This window comes from Zosterops lateralis (assembly GCF_965231275.1).
Source record: "Zosterops lateralis genome assembly, chromosome: Z".
NCBI lineage: Eukaryota > Metazoa > Chordata > Aves > Passeriformes > Zosteropidae > Zosterops > Zosterops lateralis.
The window spans coordinates 67,256,401-67,277,059 of record NC_139800.1 but is presented as its reverse complement, the minus strand read 5'-3'; the positions used below and the strand labels follow the sequence as shown (position 1 = coordinate 67,277,059).

At 36.0% G+C, this 20,659-nt stretch overlaps 1 protein-coding gene across 5 annotated transcripts in view; it reads left to right on the top strand.

Moving 5' to 3' along the window:
- FER (FER tyrosine kinase) overlaps window positions 1–20,659 on the top strand; it is a 155,535-nt gene that overhangs the window by 12,127 nt on the left and 122,749 nt on the right. For 3 of the 5 annotated variants that reach the window (XR_014592506.1, XM_083883763.1, XM_083883764.1), the window contains exons 2-5: window positions 1,046–1,144; window positions 5,821–6,078; window positions 9,798–9,971; window positions 13,143–13,242. Coding sequence is in view for 3 of the 5 variants with exons in the window: in XM_083883763.1 (XP_083739889.1) it covers window positions 5,872–6,078; window positions 9,798–9,971; window positions 13,143–13,242 (481 nt within the window). In the remaining 2 variants the exon portion in view is untranslated. Of the gene's footprint in view, window positions 1–1,045; window positions 1,145–5,820; window positions 6,079–9,797; window positions 9,972–12,736; window positions 12,780–13,142; window positions 13,243–20,659 lie in introns of those variants that run through there. The other 2 variants (XM_083883765.1, XM_083883766.1) reach the window with 2 other exon arrangements.

Here is a 20,659-nt window from a genome sequence, read left to right as displayed (position 1 = left end):
GAGAATAGAAGTTTTGTATTTATATTAGGCAGTTCTTTGTTTCTCGAATGTCACTAAGTAACCAGAAAGGAATACTAAATAATGCCTGCTTGAATATGAACTAAGAGAGTCCCTTTGTAAGATTTTGTAAATGTGTCTGTGATCAGTGCTTTGTTTTAAATAACAGAGATTTGGAAAATAGTTTTGCTTTCTTCACCCCTACATAGTGTCTTTCTTTCAGTTTTGCTTTATGTGCTTTTTCCTATGAGGGCATTGCTAAACTGTTATGGAATGTCTCATCTGAAGCTGACATTCTACCGTGAGATTGGGAGTCAATGCTTATCGTGGGTCCACATGTAGAGATTATACAGTATACCTTGCACTTCCAAGCTGAGTGCAAGCTTGTTTCTTACCATTTTTAAAATTCAGTGATTTTTTTTTCTTAACATAAACCCTCAAAACCCTTCTGTATCAGTTTGCTTCACCTAAATTGCAGTCCAGAGTTAAAACTTGAAATTTTGGTCCTGCTAGTCATCCTAACTTCCTGATCTCTTACTTTTCTAGGTGTCAGAGTAGTTAGAGCCAGGTAGAAATTTATGTGTCTTGAGTGGTTCCTTTCTCTTGATACCACTTGTTTTCTTCCACTTTTATGAAAATACCACTACGAACTTGTTTCATATAACAAACTTTGGCCTTCCATGCTTTCATTTTCCTTGTTAATGGGTTTCTGTTTTCGTTTTACCAAGTGCAATTTTTCAGCTACAATGCACTTCTCATAAAAAATTCCAAGAACTTAAAAAAAAAATCTTCTCTTAGATATGTAGAAGCAAAATTATTTCTTCACTCAAAATTATGTGTATGAAGTGGTAGCATACTAGTAGTAGCAGTCATTTGAGAAATCTGCTCTTTTCTTTTAGTTGAACTGTCTCTTTTTTTTAAATAAAAGCACTGGCTTCTGGTAATAATCTGAAAATGCACAGGGCAACTTACCTAAGTTTGAGTTTTGTAATGTATTTGAAAATGCCGGGAATAGTAAAAAGAAGTTTTATATGTTTTTCTTTCACAGAGCCCCCAGAAAAGAAAAAAAAGTGTATTTCAGTAGGTGAAGTAGCTGCTGACATAGGAAAACTGTACTAAAGGACATTTCTGAAGGTAAACTTTTAAGGTATGTGAGCTAAATTATGCTTTGCAGAAAAGCCTTCCTGAAAATTAGCTGCCTGCTTTGCTTTGAGTGGATCTGTATTTCAAATCTGCTTTGAAATAATCAGGGTAACTTGTGTTACTGCTTCAGATGATTATTGTTAGCAAAAGCTCTGCAGGAGGATTAGTTTTACTAGTTCATGTTGTCTACATCATATCTGTGCATACAAAGATGGTCTTATGAATATGTGATTAGTGTAAACAAATGGCAGGTAGTGCATGTGTTTTGTGTTTCGTGGTCTTGTGCATTCCAGGAATAGATCCTACACTAGCATAAATGTGGATTTTTTGACTGTCTAATTTTTGTTCAAGGTGTGGATGGAGCGCTAAGAATGATTTATTTCATTATTTTAATGGAATTTAACTACTGATAGCCTCACATTGAGAAGGACTGTCTAAGATATTGATAATCTATTGTAAAAATTCTTTTAGTTCAGCACAGAAGTCTTGATTTTGAGGGTTTGTCTCCTGAATCCACATCCTCTTTCTTTACTGATTTTGACATATTTTTAATGTTTGTGGAAAATGTTTGCAAAATAAAATACATTCTGTATTCTCTATGATTTGGAGCACACACAGATTTAGGAGCAGTCTAAATGCATAGTATATGAAGATTGAAAGAATCCAGATCTGTGATGTGCTTTCCTATCCCAAATTTAACTGGGGGCCAGGTGTGCTTTCTGGGTTTGTAGTTTTTTAGTTGCCTACCTTGGTAGGCAGCTAAACTTGGTTCACTGGTTCTGTGAAACCACAAGTTCCAGCTGATACATGTACATCCATCATTATTTTAAGATTATCATTCACAACCTTAGATATAATTGATGGTGATATGCAGTAGAAGGCACCAATTGTTACAAGTGTAGGAGAGCATTTTGTGCAAGTGTTGCATTGTACATTCTCTGTTCTCCTTGCTCATTTCATTTCAGTCAGTGTCAGACACAGGACCTTTGGTCTGACACAGCATGGCCACTTTCATGTGTCAGACAGATTGCAATCTTTAAATTAAATGTACATTGGTTATGGAGACTACTTTCTTCAGAGTTGCTGCTGGAATCCATGAGGATGACTAACTGGAATACTGGCTTTGTTTCCTGAGGGGAGTGTTACAATATTGAAGGATTATGTGACTAGCATTGAAGTTTCTCACTGTTAGGCTGACAAAATTTAACGTTGATTTGTTTTGAATCTGACTGCAATCGCTGTTTTGGTGGTGGAGAGGAATTTTAAATTGTCTTTGGCAACTCTGCTTAAATTTAGAACAGTTTGAGATCTGGTTGCTCATTCACACTATTTTATTAAATGTACATTCAATGTGTACTTCCTGTGAAGATTAGTTAAATTTTGAGCATAATGCTATAAAGAAAGTAAGTCCTACTTTCTTGGAATTGACTGTGAGGCATATTTTACTCATAAGCTTAACAAATATTTTTGACTAATGTACAGTAGGTTTTTTTAGCTATCTATATCTGTGCTTATGTGTCTATACCAATCTTGTATTTCAAAATAAACAAAAAAATAGCTGAAACTAATTTGTCTTATTTGGTGGTAGTGGTGTTTTATTGCTTTTACAAAACACGCTAGAATTCTGTTTGAAACTTCACTGGCATGTCAAATTTTGCAATCTTTGTTCATGTGTCGAAAAAGAGATAAACCTCATGGGTATTTAACAGATGCAGACAAAATCTCTTCACATTAAGAGTAAAGCAATTCCTGGAGGTTTTCTTTCTGTATGAATTTAGCATATCATGTTTGTTATTATCACTTCTCCATCTAGCTTGTTTGAAAACATTTCCCATCTCTGTATTTTCCCTTAAGATAAAATACTCTCCCATGCTTTTTTGAGAATTTTTTTCCCTCCAGAATAGCTCTTATACTCTATTTTGAGCATCAGAGAAGAAAGTATGTTGGTATCTCAAACTCCCCTTATCTCATACCAGTTTCACATTAAATCTTTTCTGGGTTCAGATTTTTGCTATTTTTTCTGATTTCTCAATTTTGCCAGTAGTCTCTGTGATTGCAAAATCTTTCTGGAAATCTTTGTATTTTAATGTATGGTAATGCCAAAAATATGGGAATATTAATATTCTATAGTACAGTAGCTGTGAACATGGGGAAGCACAAGGAGGATCACACCATGAATAGCACCCCAGCTAGTTTGCTGTTCTTAAACACCTTCTGGTGCCATGGTTGAAGACACAGGGCTGATCTAAATGCATCACTGTGCCCAGGTGTTTGCTGTAGGTGCCTTCTGACTGAAATACTCTGACCCCGTAGGGCACCTCTCATCTCATCTGTGGTCACTGGCAAGGGAGAAACAAAAATTGGGAAAATACCTCCCTGTATTGGAGCCAGATATTGTCTTTTTGAGCACTGTCCTTTTAAAATGCATTTGTGTTTTTTAAGAGTATTTGAAAATCAGATTGTGTGTTCATGTGTTTGGTAAATCTGTATATCCAGGCATCTAATAGTGGAATTGGAAAAAAAATGATGACTGCTTCATGAAGAGCAACTTAGTAGGCTGGAGTGAGGTATTGCTGGGTCTTTTCTTCTATTGATTTTTGTAATCCTGTGGCTCCTTTGTAAGTCACTAGAAGCAGACTGAAATATGACATACTAAGAATATTTCCTCCTTCCCATGCCATACTGCCTCTCAGTAGAAAACAGAGGCTCGGGTAAAAGCAAGCAAGCCCTTCCTTTATTCATAATACAAGGCCAAACTTCACTGTGAGATTCAGTTCCCATCTCTTCTGAATCTGGATCTAAGAAAACGAGGATACTGTCTTTTCTCATGGCTGTTGTGCTAGGAGAGTTAAGTAATGTGCTAAAATGGGGTAGGAGAAAAATGAAAAGTCGTAAAACTGGATCAAGATCTGAGGGGCATCAAAAATTCACTAGTGCAGCTTTAGCTGTTTTAATAAATGGGCTTTTTTCTTTGGTTCATATTACTAAAATGTTTGTGGTTCTGAAAGTGTGTTCTTGAATTTTAACTCTGGAGGTAGTTTCACTAATATTAGTAATAATTACATAGTTCATAAATACAGCAATATAAAATATTTACTATTGCTGTATATGACTGAATTCCTAGCTATCAGGAATAATTCTGACTAAAATACACAAAAAGCCTCAAATTAAAGAGCTTGCGAAAGCTTAAAGGTGGTTACTCATACAGCCTTGGCTTGTGTGTGTTGTGTAGATACATAGTAATGTGGCACTTTCTAGTTTTCTTTATTGGATCTTTGTTTTGTTATGTAGCATGGTTTGTGTTCTAAGAGTAAACGTGTAGTACATGAATCTAATTTCAGAGGCTGCTTGAGGTTCTTATTTGCAAAATCTTCAGAACTGTTGTGCAGTAACTGAAGCCTGTAACATATTTATTTTTTCTGAATACCTAATCTGCTAAAAATGCTAGGCACTCTGAAAAGTCTGTCTTTAAGCCTTGTACATATCGATATGAGCTGCCACAGTGTTGACATTAGTTTATGTGTCTCAGCTCTTAATGTAAAATAAGAATATTAATCCTACTTCTCTCAATAGACTGCTAGGAAGATAAATTTGTTAATGTTTTTAGAACACTGCTAATTTGAGTGGCAATGTGTAAAGCCTGTGAAGAAGTTGGGATTTCTGTTAAAAAGAACCAAGATTTGCTGTAGTGCAGGAATTAGTGAATAGGCAGTATACGCTGTGGCTGCACTGCAATCCAGAGATAAGGATTGTCGTTTATATAAGTTTATCTTACTTAATTGAACCTGATTAGTATAGGACCAGGTAGTTGGTGTGTACACAGAAAATGAGTTCAACCCACATCACAAAACCTGTGCAAGAGTGTGTAGGAATTACTTCTTTGGGTGGTTTCAGCTCTTCCATGATGTAGCTGTGTGTTTATCAGCATCAGATGCAGGTATTTCAGACCTAAGTCTAGCAATGTGTCTTTGACCTTTGATTCTGCTGCAGGATTTCATAATACAGAATATTTAATCTGTTTATCAATTTTATTTTATGTCAATTTGGTACAATAAGACTGGACTATCCTAGGGTAAAATGGTGTAAACTAAAAAAACTCTGACTTGGGACCAGTGTATGGTTGAATGGGAAACCTGCTTTGCAGTATTTTCTGTTTTTTTTGGAAGTCAAATCTACAGATTTAATGGCTTTTTAAGACAGGGTTTAGGAGCAAACTAGATTCTAAAGAGTTTCCAATTTCCCACAGATGCAATGCCTGAGAGCTGGTGTTCTATTTGGATTTTTCTGTGCTCTTAGGGCAGTAAACATGCGAAATGTTTCAGGTCAACAGGAGTAGAAAAGTACAGTTGGCAGCTTGTCCAGAGATACTGTCAGCTGTACTTATTTGGTCTTAAGTGTTTGTCTTAGATGCTGTTTTCTTTCATACTGTACTTTAAGTTAGGGGGGGACATTTTTGCAGAAATGGAAACTGAAGAGCAGTTCTAAGGCTGAAATCTCTAGTCAGATTTTGTTGTTAAAAACAGTGCTCCGAGCCTCCTTTCAGTTTGTACTGAGGAGATAAATGTATGTGATTAATATTATGATTAGGTTATTTAAGGGTTTAGGCATCAATAGTTGCTCTTTGTCTCACCAGTTGTTTTTCTTTTGATAATTATCTCTTCTGTCATGTTCTCCTTTCAGATGTGGTGAAGAGCCTGTATTTTCCCCTGTCTGGTATATAGTGCCTTAAAAATGGGGTTTGGAGGTGACCTGAAGTATTCTCATGATGCTTTATTAAAACTGCAAGACTGGGAACTACGACTGCTGGAAACAGTGAAGAAATTTATGGTAATGAGAGTAAAAAGTGATAAAGAATATGCATCCACTTTACAGAATCTTTGTAACCAAGTAGATAAAGAGAGCGCTTGTCAATTGGATTATATCAGCAATGTGTCCAAGGTAAGTCTGAATTTGGAATATCCTTGGGTTCTGGGTTTATTTTTGTGTTTTTGGTTTGAGTTTGATTCCTGTTCATTCAGTTCTTGAACATTAATGTTGTCTAAGTATTAAAAATGTATTATTTTAGTTTCTCAGTGAAATACACGAAAGTTGAACTCTAGTCTTGCTTTGAAAAAAGTAACTGATTTTTGAAATTCAGTATTTTACATAAATTAGTTGAGCCTGCTACTTTTAGTGCTTTGAAAAATCTAGTAAGCTATGGTAACCTTTTCTTTTAAGATAGGAACTATTGTTTAGGTTATATAGAATTGGTGACAGAAATAGAAAAATGCCAGGAAACCAAGGCAAAGCCTAGCATTCCAGCTGTTACTCACACTGCAGCATGTGTTGTAAAAACAAAACATTAATTCAGGATGTTTCTCGTAATTGTGAGGTTATTTTATATTCTGTTTAAAATAACTGTGTTGACTTTTTAAAAAGGTAAGGCTGTCTGTTCTTCAAATTACTGGTTTTCAGATTTAGAGCAAGTCCAAGTAATGGACTTGTAATTTAGAGTAAGTCCAAGTTACAATGTAGCAAACTTCCTTTATCACCTGTTTGAAAGTTTTGCTCTGGACGTGGATTTTATACTAACATAAGACTATTCTGTTTTGATGGGTTATTCAGTTCTTGGCCCTTGTTCTGTAGCAGTGGTTACACAGTGCCTTCAGTCTGGCATGCATCCTCATTTTCTCTCTGCAGGAAAACACCCTTTCTGGGTCAGGTTAAATTCTAGACAAAGCAGTTTTTATGTTGTGGGCTTATGGGGTGGCTGCTTGGACTGTGGCTGTGGCGTAGCATTAGGAACAGGGTTGCACCTTGGATGGATGGGTGTGTACAGGGTTAAACTGGCTGTGTGTGACTTGAAAGCTCTGCTGCTATAGCTGGGCTGCTTCAGAGCTATGCACTGTTTATATATAACATGTTCTGTTGTTGCTTCCCTCCTCCACAATCATTCTTGCCTTGTAAATTGAAATACTGCCCTTTTTTTCATTGGTACAGAGTATTTAGCATTATAATGTATAAGCAACCATTAACCTTCTCATAGGTATCTCAGTCTAGGACAGCTCATATTAATAACATGGGCACTTCTTGTGAGCAGATAAATTTTAAAAATCTGGAAATCTGACTTAAGCCACGTTCTTTTTGGCTTGAAAAGAGATGTGCATGTCACATTTTGAAACCTTGTTTTGAGCAGAGGCACTCAAGTTGTCCTTCAGCATCATTTTCGTTCCCCCCCTTTTTTTTTTTTTTTTTTTTCTCCTAAGGAGGTGTAATATTTTGCTAAGTTACATCTGTGATATATGTTTTTGTATAGCAGCAAAAATACTCGTATGGACAGGCAGATCTTTTGTATGGGCTTGTTTTAAAATTTCACTGACACCTTGGGTTTTGAATCTGTGTAGTGACACATTATCTTACTGGTTTTGGCAGTTGAAAAGTCTGAATGATTGATTTATTTACCAATCTCATTCTAATTTTATCTATTTAGTGATTTTTTTTTCTCTCCTCTTGACATTTTACAGAACCAAAGAATGATGGAAATATTATGGGACATGAGTCTAGTTTCTTCCATCTTCTGAGATGTAAAATGCCAGTATTTGGTATTGTGTTACTTGGCATTTTGTGGCATTAAAACCCAATAGCAAGCTGTTTAATTTTTCATGGGCTTTGTTTGTTTGGTTTTGTTGTTGTGGTTGTTTCCTCTGTTTTGTTTTGATCTCTAAGTGTACAGTAAGAGCGAGCACTTAGAGAGAAATGGTGTTTGGGAAAATTTGTCTTTTTTTTTTTTTTGCACGTGGAGACAACAAACTTGCTGAAAGGCATAGTAGCAGCAACTGCTAACACTAGAAAAGAGGTGTTTTTAAGAGCTTATAGACTGCTCTTTTGTGTGTGTATATGTCTGAAAAATAGTGTTAAATCTAACAAGAATGTATTTTATTGCCTTTGTTGGATTGTGGTCATTTTTTTGTGGAAGGAAATGCTTTACCTTCTCTGCTGTTCTCACCCAACTTTTTTGTCCAGTATAAATCTCTGTTATTGTAGTGTTTTCACTTTACCTTCTCCTTATTTAGGGTAATAAAATATAATCACACAAAGCACAGAAATCCTGCTTTGCTGCTATTTCCCTATAGAAACATTGCTTTTGTCTTTTCCTGGTGAAAAGAGTGATGTGAAGAGCAGGGAAATATGCAAATGATTTTTTTTTTTTACTGGAAAGGGAAGTAATTGGTATGTTTCTGGCTTATTTAAGGTCATTTGGTGAATTGTAAACTAAGCATTTCCTTAGAATACCTATACTGTTGAAAAATGTTTTTGGTGTGATTTTTCAGGATTAAAACAGTAGTTGTCTCATTAGTAATAAATCAGCCTTATGGAAAACAGATGACTCTGACTATATTTTCACCTCTGAGAGCACTTCTGTGAACTCTTCTGTAACCACAAAGGCCCACTCTCTCACACAGGTGTTCAATGCTGTTTTATCCTATGCAGCTTTGCAGTATGGCTTCTGAAATGGTCTCCAGCCATAGCTGGAAAGCTTTAGGCCTTGGTGTTTTATAACACCACACTTTAAGTAGTCTGCATAGCTCCGTGGGATATTTACAACCTGGAGGAAATGTTAAAGATAGTCCAATATAAAGGGGAGTCAATTGTCTTTAGTTTTGTTTTTTCTAGAATCCAGTTTTTGTTGCGACATTCTCATGTAGAGATGGAAATATTAGGTGTATGTGTTTGCATTCAGGATAAAAAGAAACCGCAAAGCTAAAAACAAATTAATTTTCTAAAGTTTTTAGAAACTAGGGCTGATTTGCGTTTTAGTAGGAGTAAGATAAATGCTAATAAAACTCACATGCTAGCTGCCTTTAAAAACCTTGTAATTCTGTGGCATGTAGCTGCTCTCAAATCTTAGCTATAGCACAGCATTCATTGTGTGCATTCATTGTCAGGGAGTTATCTTTAAGGAGTCCAACATGTGACAGCAATCTTGAGGTTAATGAAGGCTTTTATTTGAAGTTTAATTTGTGTCTGTGATATCTGTGGGTGTATATCTGTATTCAAAGCCACACACAGCACATTAAGCTGTCCTGAAAACTGACAGAATGTCCAAGGAAGCTGTTAAAGACGGGGAACAGAAGGATGCTGAGTTACACCAACAGATGATTGTTATGTTTGTTTATGTCTTTGTATTGGTGTCCTGCGTGATGCTGCTGTGGGAAGCAGCTGATGTAATGGTGTCCCCTTAGACCACCACCCCTCAAATGCATATTGCTGTCAGCTATTCAGACAAAGCTCTAAGTCAGCTTGGACAGAGCGACTATGGGGGGAAACTGGAGGACAAAGGATGTAAGAACATGGTTCTTGGGGCATTGGGGGTATATTTGAAAAAAAATAAGGCTGCAGTGCTTTCTTTGCTGTTTAGAAATACTAGGACAGTGCTGAAGGGTGAACATTCAATGCTGTATTTTTGTCTCTGATGCATTTTTATGACTTTATGAGTAGGATTGAGGCATTCTGGTGTTGGTGGAGGATCTCAAATACATTTGGGTAAGCCTTAAAAATAGTGCTTTTACTGAATTTTTTTAAACAATGATGCATCTTTTCCCACAGTTTTTATTAATTGTTTGGTTATTTGTGAGCTAAAATAAATAAGTGCTTTTCTGTTCTGACTTTTTTTATAGTCTTGGTTGCTTGTGGTACAACAAACAGAACAGCTGAGCAAAATAATGAAGACACATGCAGAGGATCTTAACTCTGGGCCCTTGCATAGGCTTACAATGATGATCAAAGATAAGCAACAAGTTAAGAAGAGTTTTGTAGGTGTTCATCAACAAATTGAAGCAGAGATGTACAAGGTATTGTATTCATCAGTGCTTGATAAATTGATTATAATTATCTATGTTTAAAAATATTTAATTAAAAGTAGATTTTGTTTGTTTTTGTTCATGCTGTGGTAAAAGTGTAGTGGGTGATACGTAGAATGCTTAGTTTAAATTTCAGTAATTTTCTACACAATTTTTCTTTCCTGCAGCTGACAAAGCAAAGATGGAAAAGTTTCTTCCATATGAATTTCTGTGGACAGATAGCACTGGAAATGCTCTTCTAGTAGAGGATGATTCTTGTGTGACACTTCTCTATTCCACCTCTTCTTCCTGTTCTAATTCCACTCTGGACATTCATGTGACCGGGGAACTGTAAACTTTTGTTAATGAGTGCTCTTGGCAGTCCAGACTCTTTTGGGTGGGGACAAACGAAAATAGGGTTCTAGTCCCTATTCTAAAATATAAAACAGGTGTAAACCAAACATTGAGACTGCAGGTGAAACTCTTCAGAGTGTTTTCCATTACATATCTATTGTCCTGCTTGTGTTCAAAGTGCTGTATCTTGTCAGTAAAGCTGACAGAAATCACAGTTTCATTCAGATGCTCTGGGGAAAATCTAGCTACAGATGTCAAAAATCAGGTGATAGTCTGTGAGGTCTACTGAGAGAAGGACAAGCACTGTTTCGTCTTTCTTCCAGCAGAGAATTTGGGATTTGAAGTAGTGTAATTAAAATGTAACATCTGAGCAAAGCAGTAACACTGTCACAGATTGATGAGTAAAAGATTCTTGGGCCAGTTACGAGAAGAACTTGCAGCTGCTCTGTATTTGAACTAAGACTTATTTTAAGTTAAATACATTGGTTCTAATAAGATAGCTTCCCTAATAAGCTAGAATCTTGGCATCTTCCCCAAGCAGGGACTATGAGGATGTCTTTTTTGATGCATGGTCAGTTGGCTGTCATTATCTGATAACATTTCAAGCCAAATAATCACTTGCTGCTACTTATGCATTGGTGCATCTCAAAAAGTCAGGATGGGAGAAGAGGAAAAAACTGGTAGCATGTGTTAGAAATAATAGAAGTTATAAAAATTGCAGAAAGAGAAAAGGATAAGAAAGATAAACTGAATGGAATAAGACTGCTGGAAGCTGAGATATACTTAGAAAAGAGACTATGCAATGTTTTGTTTTCTGTTAATAGGCCAAACTCTAATAAAACATCTAATAAATATGTCTTTTAAAATAAGACTTTTCAAAAAAAAACATAATGCATATTGAGGTAAAATGTCGATTGTATCCCAGGACAGTATGCAAAGTTTGTGAACATCAACATCTGTGCAGCTCCTGTTTTTAGGATAAGGTGGCATAAAAATGTGTTTAGGTGAAATATATGTATGTCATCGTTTCTTTTTCTAGACACCTCTACAATGAGGAATCTTACGGGGAAGATTCTTAAGAACAGTGAAATTACACAGCTTTTGCACAAATATAATAGGACTGTGTCTTGTAGATTTATTGCAATTTCCATTAATAATAATTTTCTTTCTTCATGAAATTTGAGGGGAAGAAATAGAGTAGTGGGCTTATTAGGTGGGTAAGACCTTTTGAAATAAAAACTGAATTTAATGTTTGACCATCTTAGTTTCTTAAGAACTAAAGAACTAGTGCTCTTTGGAAACAGACATGCTCTTGGTGTTGATTTTATCTGTTGGAAAAACACACTCTAAGAATCATAATACAATTACTATAAAGGTTTCATAATGCTAGCGCTCTGTTTTATTTCTCAGTTTTCTGTTAGAGAAGCTGTTTGTGTTATTTAGGTCTTAACTGTGATCATTACTTCTAATTGCATCTTTTTCTTCATTTGTCATGATGTCTCTATAATACAAATTTGTCATAAAGTTATTTCTCCTGTATTGCCTCTATTGGTATATAACAGCAGTTGTGTATAATTTATAGAGTGTAGAAATACAAGATGAGTATATGTGATTGATGTGGAGAAAAGGTTCTACCTTCAAATTAAATTTTGCACACTTAGCCCAAAAATAGAAACTGTAGACAGCACTTTGTTGGATCTTTAAGGAATTTCATTAAGTTTTCAGATGTTCTAAGAGGTGAAAGTAGTGTTATCTGGGCCTTGCCTTATTAAAAAAAGGGGAAATTATGAACTTTAGCCTTCTTCCTGCCAGCTGCAAGAGGAACAATTTTTCAGTAGAATGAACTACTTTTTCTGCACATTCACTAAGAGAAGCACCTCCACTAAAATTAGTTAATAATTTCTCTTCCAGTGGTTAATGATTTTCCAGTTGAAGGCTATTTTTCTGGGTTTTTTTTTTTTTTTGTTTGTTTGTTTGTTTTTGTTTTTGTTAGTTTAATATATTTTTAATTTTTTTTATTTTGGTCAGAATTTTTGTTTTTATTTACAATATATGTTAGCTTTTTTTGGTCTTGTGATGGCTGGTTTATTACTGACTTCTGTTTGCCAAGTTCATGATTTGGGATTATTTCTGAACAATGCACTAGTTTTGTCATACAATGAATGAATGCTGGGGGTGGAAGAGAAAACTATCTTAATTTTGTGACCAAAAACGTTATGTTCAGTGCTCTGTTTCATGGTAGGGTTTTTTTATTTGATTAGTTGCTTCAGTATTTGGGTTTTTGTTTGGGTTCCTTTGGTTGTTAGTTTGGTTTCCATTTCTAAGGGTTTAAGTTGTACAATCGATAGATTATTTCATGCCAAGTTGCTGTTCCTTAGTTATTTGTATGAAGTGTAATGTCTAAAAATTCTGCTTCTTTTTAGGTGCTAAAGAAATTCCTTCCTATGCATAGGACGTTTTAAGCCAGTATGATTTGTTAAGCATCTTTTTTTTTTTGCCTTCTAATTGAAATGGAATGTTGTCAATGATTAGTTGGATTTTCTAAATATATTTTTAATTACATTGATGTGAATGAGGATTTGTGTCTTAAGCCTCTTATTTATTTCCATGCATTTATTGATTTTGCACCATGTAATTTGCACCATGTAATTTGCACCATGTAATTGCACCATGTAATATCCTATTAAGATTTTCTCAAGCCACTGGAAAGTGTAGCATCCTTATTTTGGATAATAAATTCTGTTAATTCTGTTTTACTAATGCTATGGGTTTTTTAATGTGTTGAGAGTAAGTATTTTTAATGCTTTTTAAATTTCTCTTTCCTTCAAGGTCACAAAGACAGAACTAGAGAAACTTAAATCAAGCTACAGGCAACTAATAAAAGAAGTAAATTCTGCCAAAGAAAAGTATAAAGAGGCTGTAGCTAAAGGTATGGTTGACTTGATTTTGTGTATTTATTAGCTCCTTTTTCACTCCTGCTAAAACTCTTACATTGAAACAGGGTAATTTTTTTTTTTTTTTGAGCTACTTGATTACAATGTAAAAGCTTATTGAGTGTCTTAACCCAGGCTGATTTTCATCATGTGTGCTTGGTATAATCTTTTAAAATTTCATAAAATATAAATGATGATTCTTTTAAGTTCTTGTATCATTCCTTCAGTGGATGTTTTTGAAATCTTAAATTGCTCAGATGGACTCTGGTCTCACCTGCATTGTAGCTGCAGCCTACTTGACTGTGAATTATTATTGTTGCTATAGTGCCATCAGCATCAGTTCTTGTCAGTGTGATACATCAAACCTTTGTCAACCTCATCTAAAAGAGGAAAATAAGCCATTTGCGCACAAGATTTTTTTTAGGGGATGATATGTTTAAATTCACATGGATTTTGACTCCTGTTGAATTGTCCTCGAATTATGAGATAGAAGAGAGCCTTTATTCTATTATGTATTGAAATATCTTGCTAATAGTTGTTCTTGTGTGTCCTTCTGAGATCTTCTTTTCTTTCTTTAGTGAAAATTGAGTGAATGGCAATCTCTCAGTGTAATTCCAGGATCGATCTTAAGGTTTTGCATGAGTGTCTAAATTACAGTTTATGTTCTTGGTTCTCTTGTAGTGTAATTATAGTACCTCTCAGTGAGGAGAGATTGTTTCTTTCCGGATTTGTCTCCAATTTTGACAAAACAGCAGGGGATAAGAAGTTATGCTTAGTACTGTTGAACTTCTACTGTTCTTTTTCTTTTACTGAAGTTCATAAACACTTAAAAATGAAAATGCATACTGTGATGTAGATTTCATCTAGTTCCATATTTGCTGTATTGTAACTTACTTGATTATTTGGTTTCTTCTCAAGTAACTGCTTAACATTGGAATATGTAGTATATATCATGGAAAATGTAATAGTATGTTCAGATCTTAGTATGTTATTTTTAGCCTCTCTTCCTGTTACCAATCTGGTTATTCTCTATTCCTGAAGCACCAAACTTTCCCATTGGAATAAAGGAGTGTTTTGGCTGTCAGCAGCTGTGATATTTTGATGTGGTTTTGATTAACTGAATTAATGTTTCTTCAGATAGACAGCAAACATAAATTGTTTTTAAGACACTTATCTCCTGTGGTTTCCTTTGACCTTGTCTTTCAGGCTTTTATCTAATGTTTGTCTTATTATAATTCATACTTAATTTCATTTCTGCTAAAATCTTACTGTAAGTCTGTTTTGACAAACACTGATGACCATAAAAATGTTTTTCTTCCAAAAGTTGCAGCATTGCTTCTCTCCTGCTGCATCCCAGGCCCTGTTCCTGTTTACAAATACTTGTGCATTTGATGAGCTACTGCAGTTGTTTATCAGCTGCAGGTCAGCTGAGCCACTTGCATTTTTTTAAGTCATGGTATTTCTGAACTTTTAAGTTGTCAAACTGGTTCACTGGTGAAGTGAAAAGTTAGGGAAATCTTAAAATTAAAATGCTTCATTATTCCAGGATATTCTTTGTTCAGTAAGCCAAGTTTATTCAGATTATGTGCTGTTAATATATATTACTTTTGTTAATGTACAAACTGGTATAGTTTTTCAGGATTTCAAGAATTATGGAAAACAAGAGAAGAAACAGTGCTTACAAGAACAGTAGTGGGAGGGCATAACCCAAGTATTGAAAACAAGCTGAAAACCATTTTGTTAACCAAAAGAAATAAGCTTTTGACACCACCTCTTGCAAGTAATGTGTTAAAGTAGCTCATCCAGGTTCATTTATGAAAAATGTCATTTTAAACAGAGTCTGTTCCTCTAGCAGTCTAGTCTGCAAGATGGTGACTGGCCTTGCCTCTCTGGAGCCAAAGGGGACAACTGCCCCTTAGGACATGCAATTTTAGCTTTACCCTGGGGGTTGTGTGTAAATTCGTGCAGCTCCTGTATGAGCCGGTTCCCAGGAAAAGAATGTCAGATAAAGTAGTAACTGACAAATGTCTCTGTTTTGCAAGAGTAGTGGTTTTGAAATGTAGTGACTTTTTCTACTTTGTTTTGGCATAGCAAAGCCACTTTCTGGTGAGAGAGTAGGTTTATTAGAGCTGCTAGTGAAAGAAGTACAACTGGTTCTTCAGCTTGTGAAGAGAATTTTTCCCCAGTTTTCTGGTAATTAAAACTAATATTAAGCTCTGGACTAAACACACGTGGTAGAGGATATTAACTGATAAGGATAAAGGCTGGCAGAGTTTGTACAGTGGAAAGTGATGTTATGATTTACTGGAATCAGGGAGTATTCTCAGGTAAACTTGAATTTCTTTGTATACTACTTTGCACCAGCAGAGTGATCAGTCACTTTGAATCAGTAACACTCTAATGCAGGCCTACAGGAGTTTCCATTTTTTGATGAAAACACTAGGAGAACCATTGGAAAGAATAGTAAGTGTTAAGGACTGAATAATCATACTGGTTAGTTAAAGGTTTTGTTAGTGTTTGGGCAATGGGTAAAGCATGTGGTGGGAGTTTTTGGGTCGTTTTTTAGCAGGAAAAAGGGAACTGGTTTCTGAAGGAATGGAGGAGCTTTATTATGGAAGACTGTGGAAAACTTTGTGCTGTCCAGATGTGGGGGAAGGTCAGCGTGTCTGAGATTGTGTCCCAGAAGCTGTTCTGGGGAACTCTCTGCTAGCACTTGTGCACCATGGGGAGCAGTGGGACAGTTTTGTTGCAGAGGGAGCACCACTGAACCTTGGCTGCCACCTCCACCTTGAGCCAAGTTGCACTGCCTTATTATGGCCCCCAGTGTCTGCCTGATGGCTCAGTCAGAAGCTGCTGATTTATTTTGTTTGTTCTTGCCCTTACCCCAGTAAGCTATGCATAGCTGCTCCTTTCTGGACCAGTGATTATCATGGGAATCACAAATGCAGTCTGGTTGGTTTTCCTTGGGCATGGAGGCTCCAAGTGTCAGGCAGCCTGGTTGATGTTAGTCATTTGCGTGATAGTTTTCTGCCCTTTTTTTCCCAGTTGTTCGCACTTACTTTTTTTAATGTATGGTAAGAGATAACAGGTTGAGAGAGGATGAAGTCAGAAAGGTGAACTAGTCCAGTGCCTCTTTAATGAGGCATAAATCAGTTTTTGGGACTCTATGGACAGGTTGGATACAATAGTCTCTTCTGGATTAGAAAGCTTTGTTAAAAAAATCCACAAAATATTTTTGTTAAAAACATCCACAAAGCTCTGTACTGGGAATATAGAGCATGTTCCTTTGCAGAACTGGGGCATTGGAGTCATAGGGTATGCAGGGGTCTTTGGAACAAAATATAAGACAAAAGCTTATTATATTATTTTTCTATAATGAAATGTGAAATGCTCTGGGTGTGTGATATTGAGAAAAAGCAGTTAAAATCTTATGACAGCAGTCCAAAGTAACAGTCTTAGAGTGTATATGAGTGAGTTTACAGGGCTGTGCTAATCAGTGATGCTGAGTAACTAGGTGATTATAATGTGGCATGTTGATGTTGCTGCTGTAGAAAAACACATCAAGCCAATATATGTGCCAGATGGAAAAAGCATGGTTTCATAAAGAAGCCATAAATCTTCTGAAATAATTTAATGAATAATGTATTAAGAATACAAAAGGGAGACTGTAATAACTAGGACAACTGTAAGTACAAACCATGATATTTCATTATGTTTTGAATCTCATTTGGTTGGACCAGTAACTGCTTCCATTTAAGATTGCTGTTTGCATAATTACTTTTGTTTATGCAGGATTGTACATCTCTATTAGGTATATTTCCGTGTGTCTGTGGGGGTTTCAAATATTTTCATCCTTGAATTTTTTAATTAAGCATTAATTACTCCTATATAAAGAAGGAAATAATGATTACAAGAAACAATAATTTACCCAGTTCATTGCAGGTTTAAAAAAAGTTGAAATGCGTTAATAAAATTTAGCAACTCTTTTTTTGCTAATTTTGATGTTAGATGTTGAAATGTGAAACAGTTGCTGATATATCAGTACATATTGCAAGTTGGAACAGAGCCAGTGTAGCTTTGGGAGGTTCGTACTGAATTTTAATACAAGATACTCTTTAGAAAAAATTACATTTTTTTGTGTAAATACATTATTAGAGGTGTTTATTTTAGTCTTATTCCTAGTTCATTACTGATTGAATGTAGAAAATATGTTGCAGCGCTCTTATGTGACATAGTGGATCTGAAATAAATATTAAAGGAAAAATACTTTGATTCTAAGTATTTAATATCATAATTTCATTTTATCCTGCAGCAGCATAAAAAATATTTCACCAGACTTCTCTGGGCTTATGTTCTTTGACAGCATTGCAATTTAGAGGAGCCTAGAAATATTAGGTGTACACCTGCCACATTATACAACATTGCTTCTGCTGGAAGAATGTTTTCCCTGCAACTCAGGTGATTAAATACTTCAGAATTGATGTGACTTCTGTGGTGCATACTGAAGTTTCACAGCAGCATAAGCTCACATCTATGATAAATAAGGGAGCTGTTAAAAAAGCTTTCATTAGATCAAATTATTGTCCTACTATTCTTTGTAATAGCCAAGTGGTCAAAAAGTACTTACTGGATGGGTGGTACATTCATTCTGAGATGCCTTTAAAATCGTTATTATTATACAACTACATTTCCTGGTGGCATGTGTTGCCTGTAGTTGTTGCTGCAATAGCAGAAGCTCTTAGTAGGATGTTTTTTAAGCTTAGTTTTGACTGAAACTCTCCTATTGTTAAGACAAAACAAGTAACACTGGCTGAACTGGTCTGTCTAACTAACAGAGATCAGCAGGCTGCATAAATTTAAAATGAATATGCTCTACTGTAAGTGTTTCAACACATATATACTACCATTGCTTTTGCTTGGAAGGGGTGGGGTTGTTTCTTCTGTGTAAAATAAAGCTTCTAGAGCAGGAAACCCCAGGGAATGCAGAGAGATCAGGGTAGCTTCTTGTGGAGTGTGGGACCAGCTTGGACATACTGTTTCCTCTTAACACAGACATGCAGCCCGAGGATGTGCTCTCCTCACAGACCAGCAGGCACAGGACAGAGAATTGGCTAGAGGTGCTTAATAGCTTGTCCTGACAATATTTGACAGCAGTTCAAAAGAAAGAACATTAATTTTTGCTGTTTTTATGCTATGTTACTTAGTTAAGATTAGGCTGATAGCTTCAGTGAACTAATTCCTAACTCAGAAGTTAAGATGTGGTATTCTGTAAATTTGAACTCTAAATATACACAAATAGTTTTGGGTTTTTTTTTTTTGGTTTTTTTTTTTTTTTTTTTTTTTTTTTTTTTTCCATTAGAAGACTCTTTATTATTTACAATCATTAATTTCTTAAGTAATATTTGGGAGAAACTTCTTAACCTCTTCTCAGAAACTGGTTGAGTGGAGAAAGAAAGGAGTGATTATTTGTTGAAGAAACACAGTCATGTAACAATCTTGCAAGACATAAAGGAGAGAAGACCTTTGCAATTCAACGTGAAGATCCTATCTTGTTTCTGTCTGTCTTTGTGATTTTGGTTTTGTAAAACCTGTGTTAATTGAGACCACTGTGTCTGCATTTCTTGATTTGCAGAGTGATGATAAGGCTGGTCACTCACTAAATTTCTGAGTGTGCTTCCAGAGACAGAACTAACAATCAAAGCTATCCTAGTTCAGTGGCAGCAGTTTGCATAAAAAATGTTTTGTAGATAGGATTGGGGGTGGGGTGGCTGGAGAGAAGCCTTGCAGAAAGGGACCTGGGGTGTTGATGAACAGCAGGCTCCACATCTGTCAGCAGGGTGACAGGTGTCATCCTGGGGTGCATCAAATACAGCACAACCAGACATTCAACAGAGGGGATTGTCTTCTGTATTTCGTGTTGGTGAGGCCTCACCTGGACCACTGAGAGCAGTTCTGGGCCTCACACTTTAGGAGGGATGTGAAGGCATTGGGATGCAGCCAGAGGAGGGCAGTGCAGCTGGTGGAAGGCATGGAAGGTCCTGTGAGGGGCAGCTGGGGAGTCTGGGTTTGTCCAATTTAGAGAAAAGGAGGCTGAGGGGTGACCTCACTGCTCTCTGCAGCTTCCTGGGGAGGAGAAGTGGAGAGGGAGGTGCTGACCTCTTGTCCCAGTGACAGGGATCCAGTGACAGGACACATGGGAAGGGCTCACAGCTGTTCCAGGCGATGTTCAGACTTGACATTAGGAGACATTTCTTCATTGAGGGGGTGTTTGAACACTGGAACGGGCTTCCCAGAGAGGTGGTTGATGCCCCAAGCCTGGCAGTGTTTAGCAGACATTTGGACAATGCCCTCCAAAATATGCTTTAGTTTTTTGTCAGCCCTGAATTGATCGGGCAGTTTAACTTCATGATTCTTGTAGGTCCCTTCCAACTGGAATAGCCTAGCCTAGCCTTAGGGAAGTGAAGCTGGGCTCAGTATGGGAGTCGAAATGCTTCAAAAGTCATGTAATTGGTGGGGTTTTTTGGGATCAATAAGAACTGTCATATGAGGAAGCAATTTTCATAATCGCATACGGTATTTAGATGTCTCTAGCATTATAGTATGAAATACAGAATTTATTGAGATAATTTGGGTCAGGAAGGTCCTGAAATCAGTTAAATGGGTAATGTAGAGTAATCAATTGCAGAGCAAGTTCTACAACCTGTGTCTTTCCTACTGCACAATGAAAACCTGGGAAATTGAACAAAATATGAGGAAATAGAACTGGAGAAGTTAGAAGGTTGCCTCCAAAAGCAGGGTGCAATGATTTTTTTCTGAAGAACTCATTGTAAGTTGTGTAATGTACTCTTCGGTATTGGCAAACAATTAACAGGAATATACATAATTGCATTGTTTTGATGTATAAGTAGTCCTTTTTTCCTTCATATCTAGGCTTTTGAATTATTTGCTGATACTTAAGTGCTTAGTCCTTACTAAAATTCAATTGAGATGAAGACCATATTGCAGTCCCAGTAGTATTTGCTCCAGTTTCAGTCTCTGGAGCAGTTGAGTAAAGTTTAATGATTCTCTAATATAAATTTGTTTTATTGTTTAAAAAAAAAAAGTGTTGCTAGAAAAAGAGCTATTTGAAAACCATAGCCATCTCATTTGTGAGTGTAAATAATATATTCAGTCTGTTCAGTACAATAATATGTAACCAAATAATGTAATGGACTGTTCTTTTCTGGGGACAATTAAGTAATGCTCTGTGAAAAGGTGTATCTGAAATAATTAAGGAAGTGACTGTATTGGAATTTTGTTATTGATAAACAAATGTAAAGACAGCAAAATACTCAGAAATTGTTTCTGTTGTTGAAAATGCTGAAAAATGTGTAGATGGAAAGATAAATGCAGTTCTGGAAAATGATTGAAAAA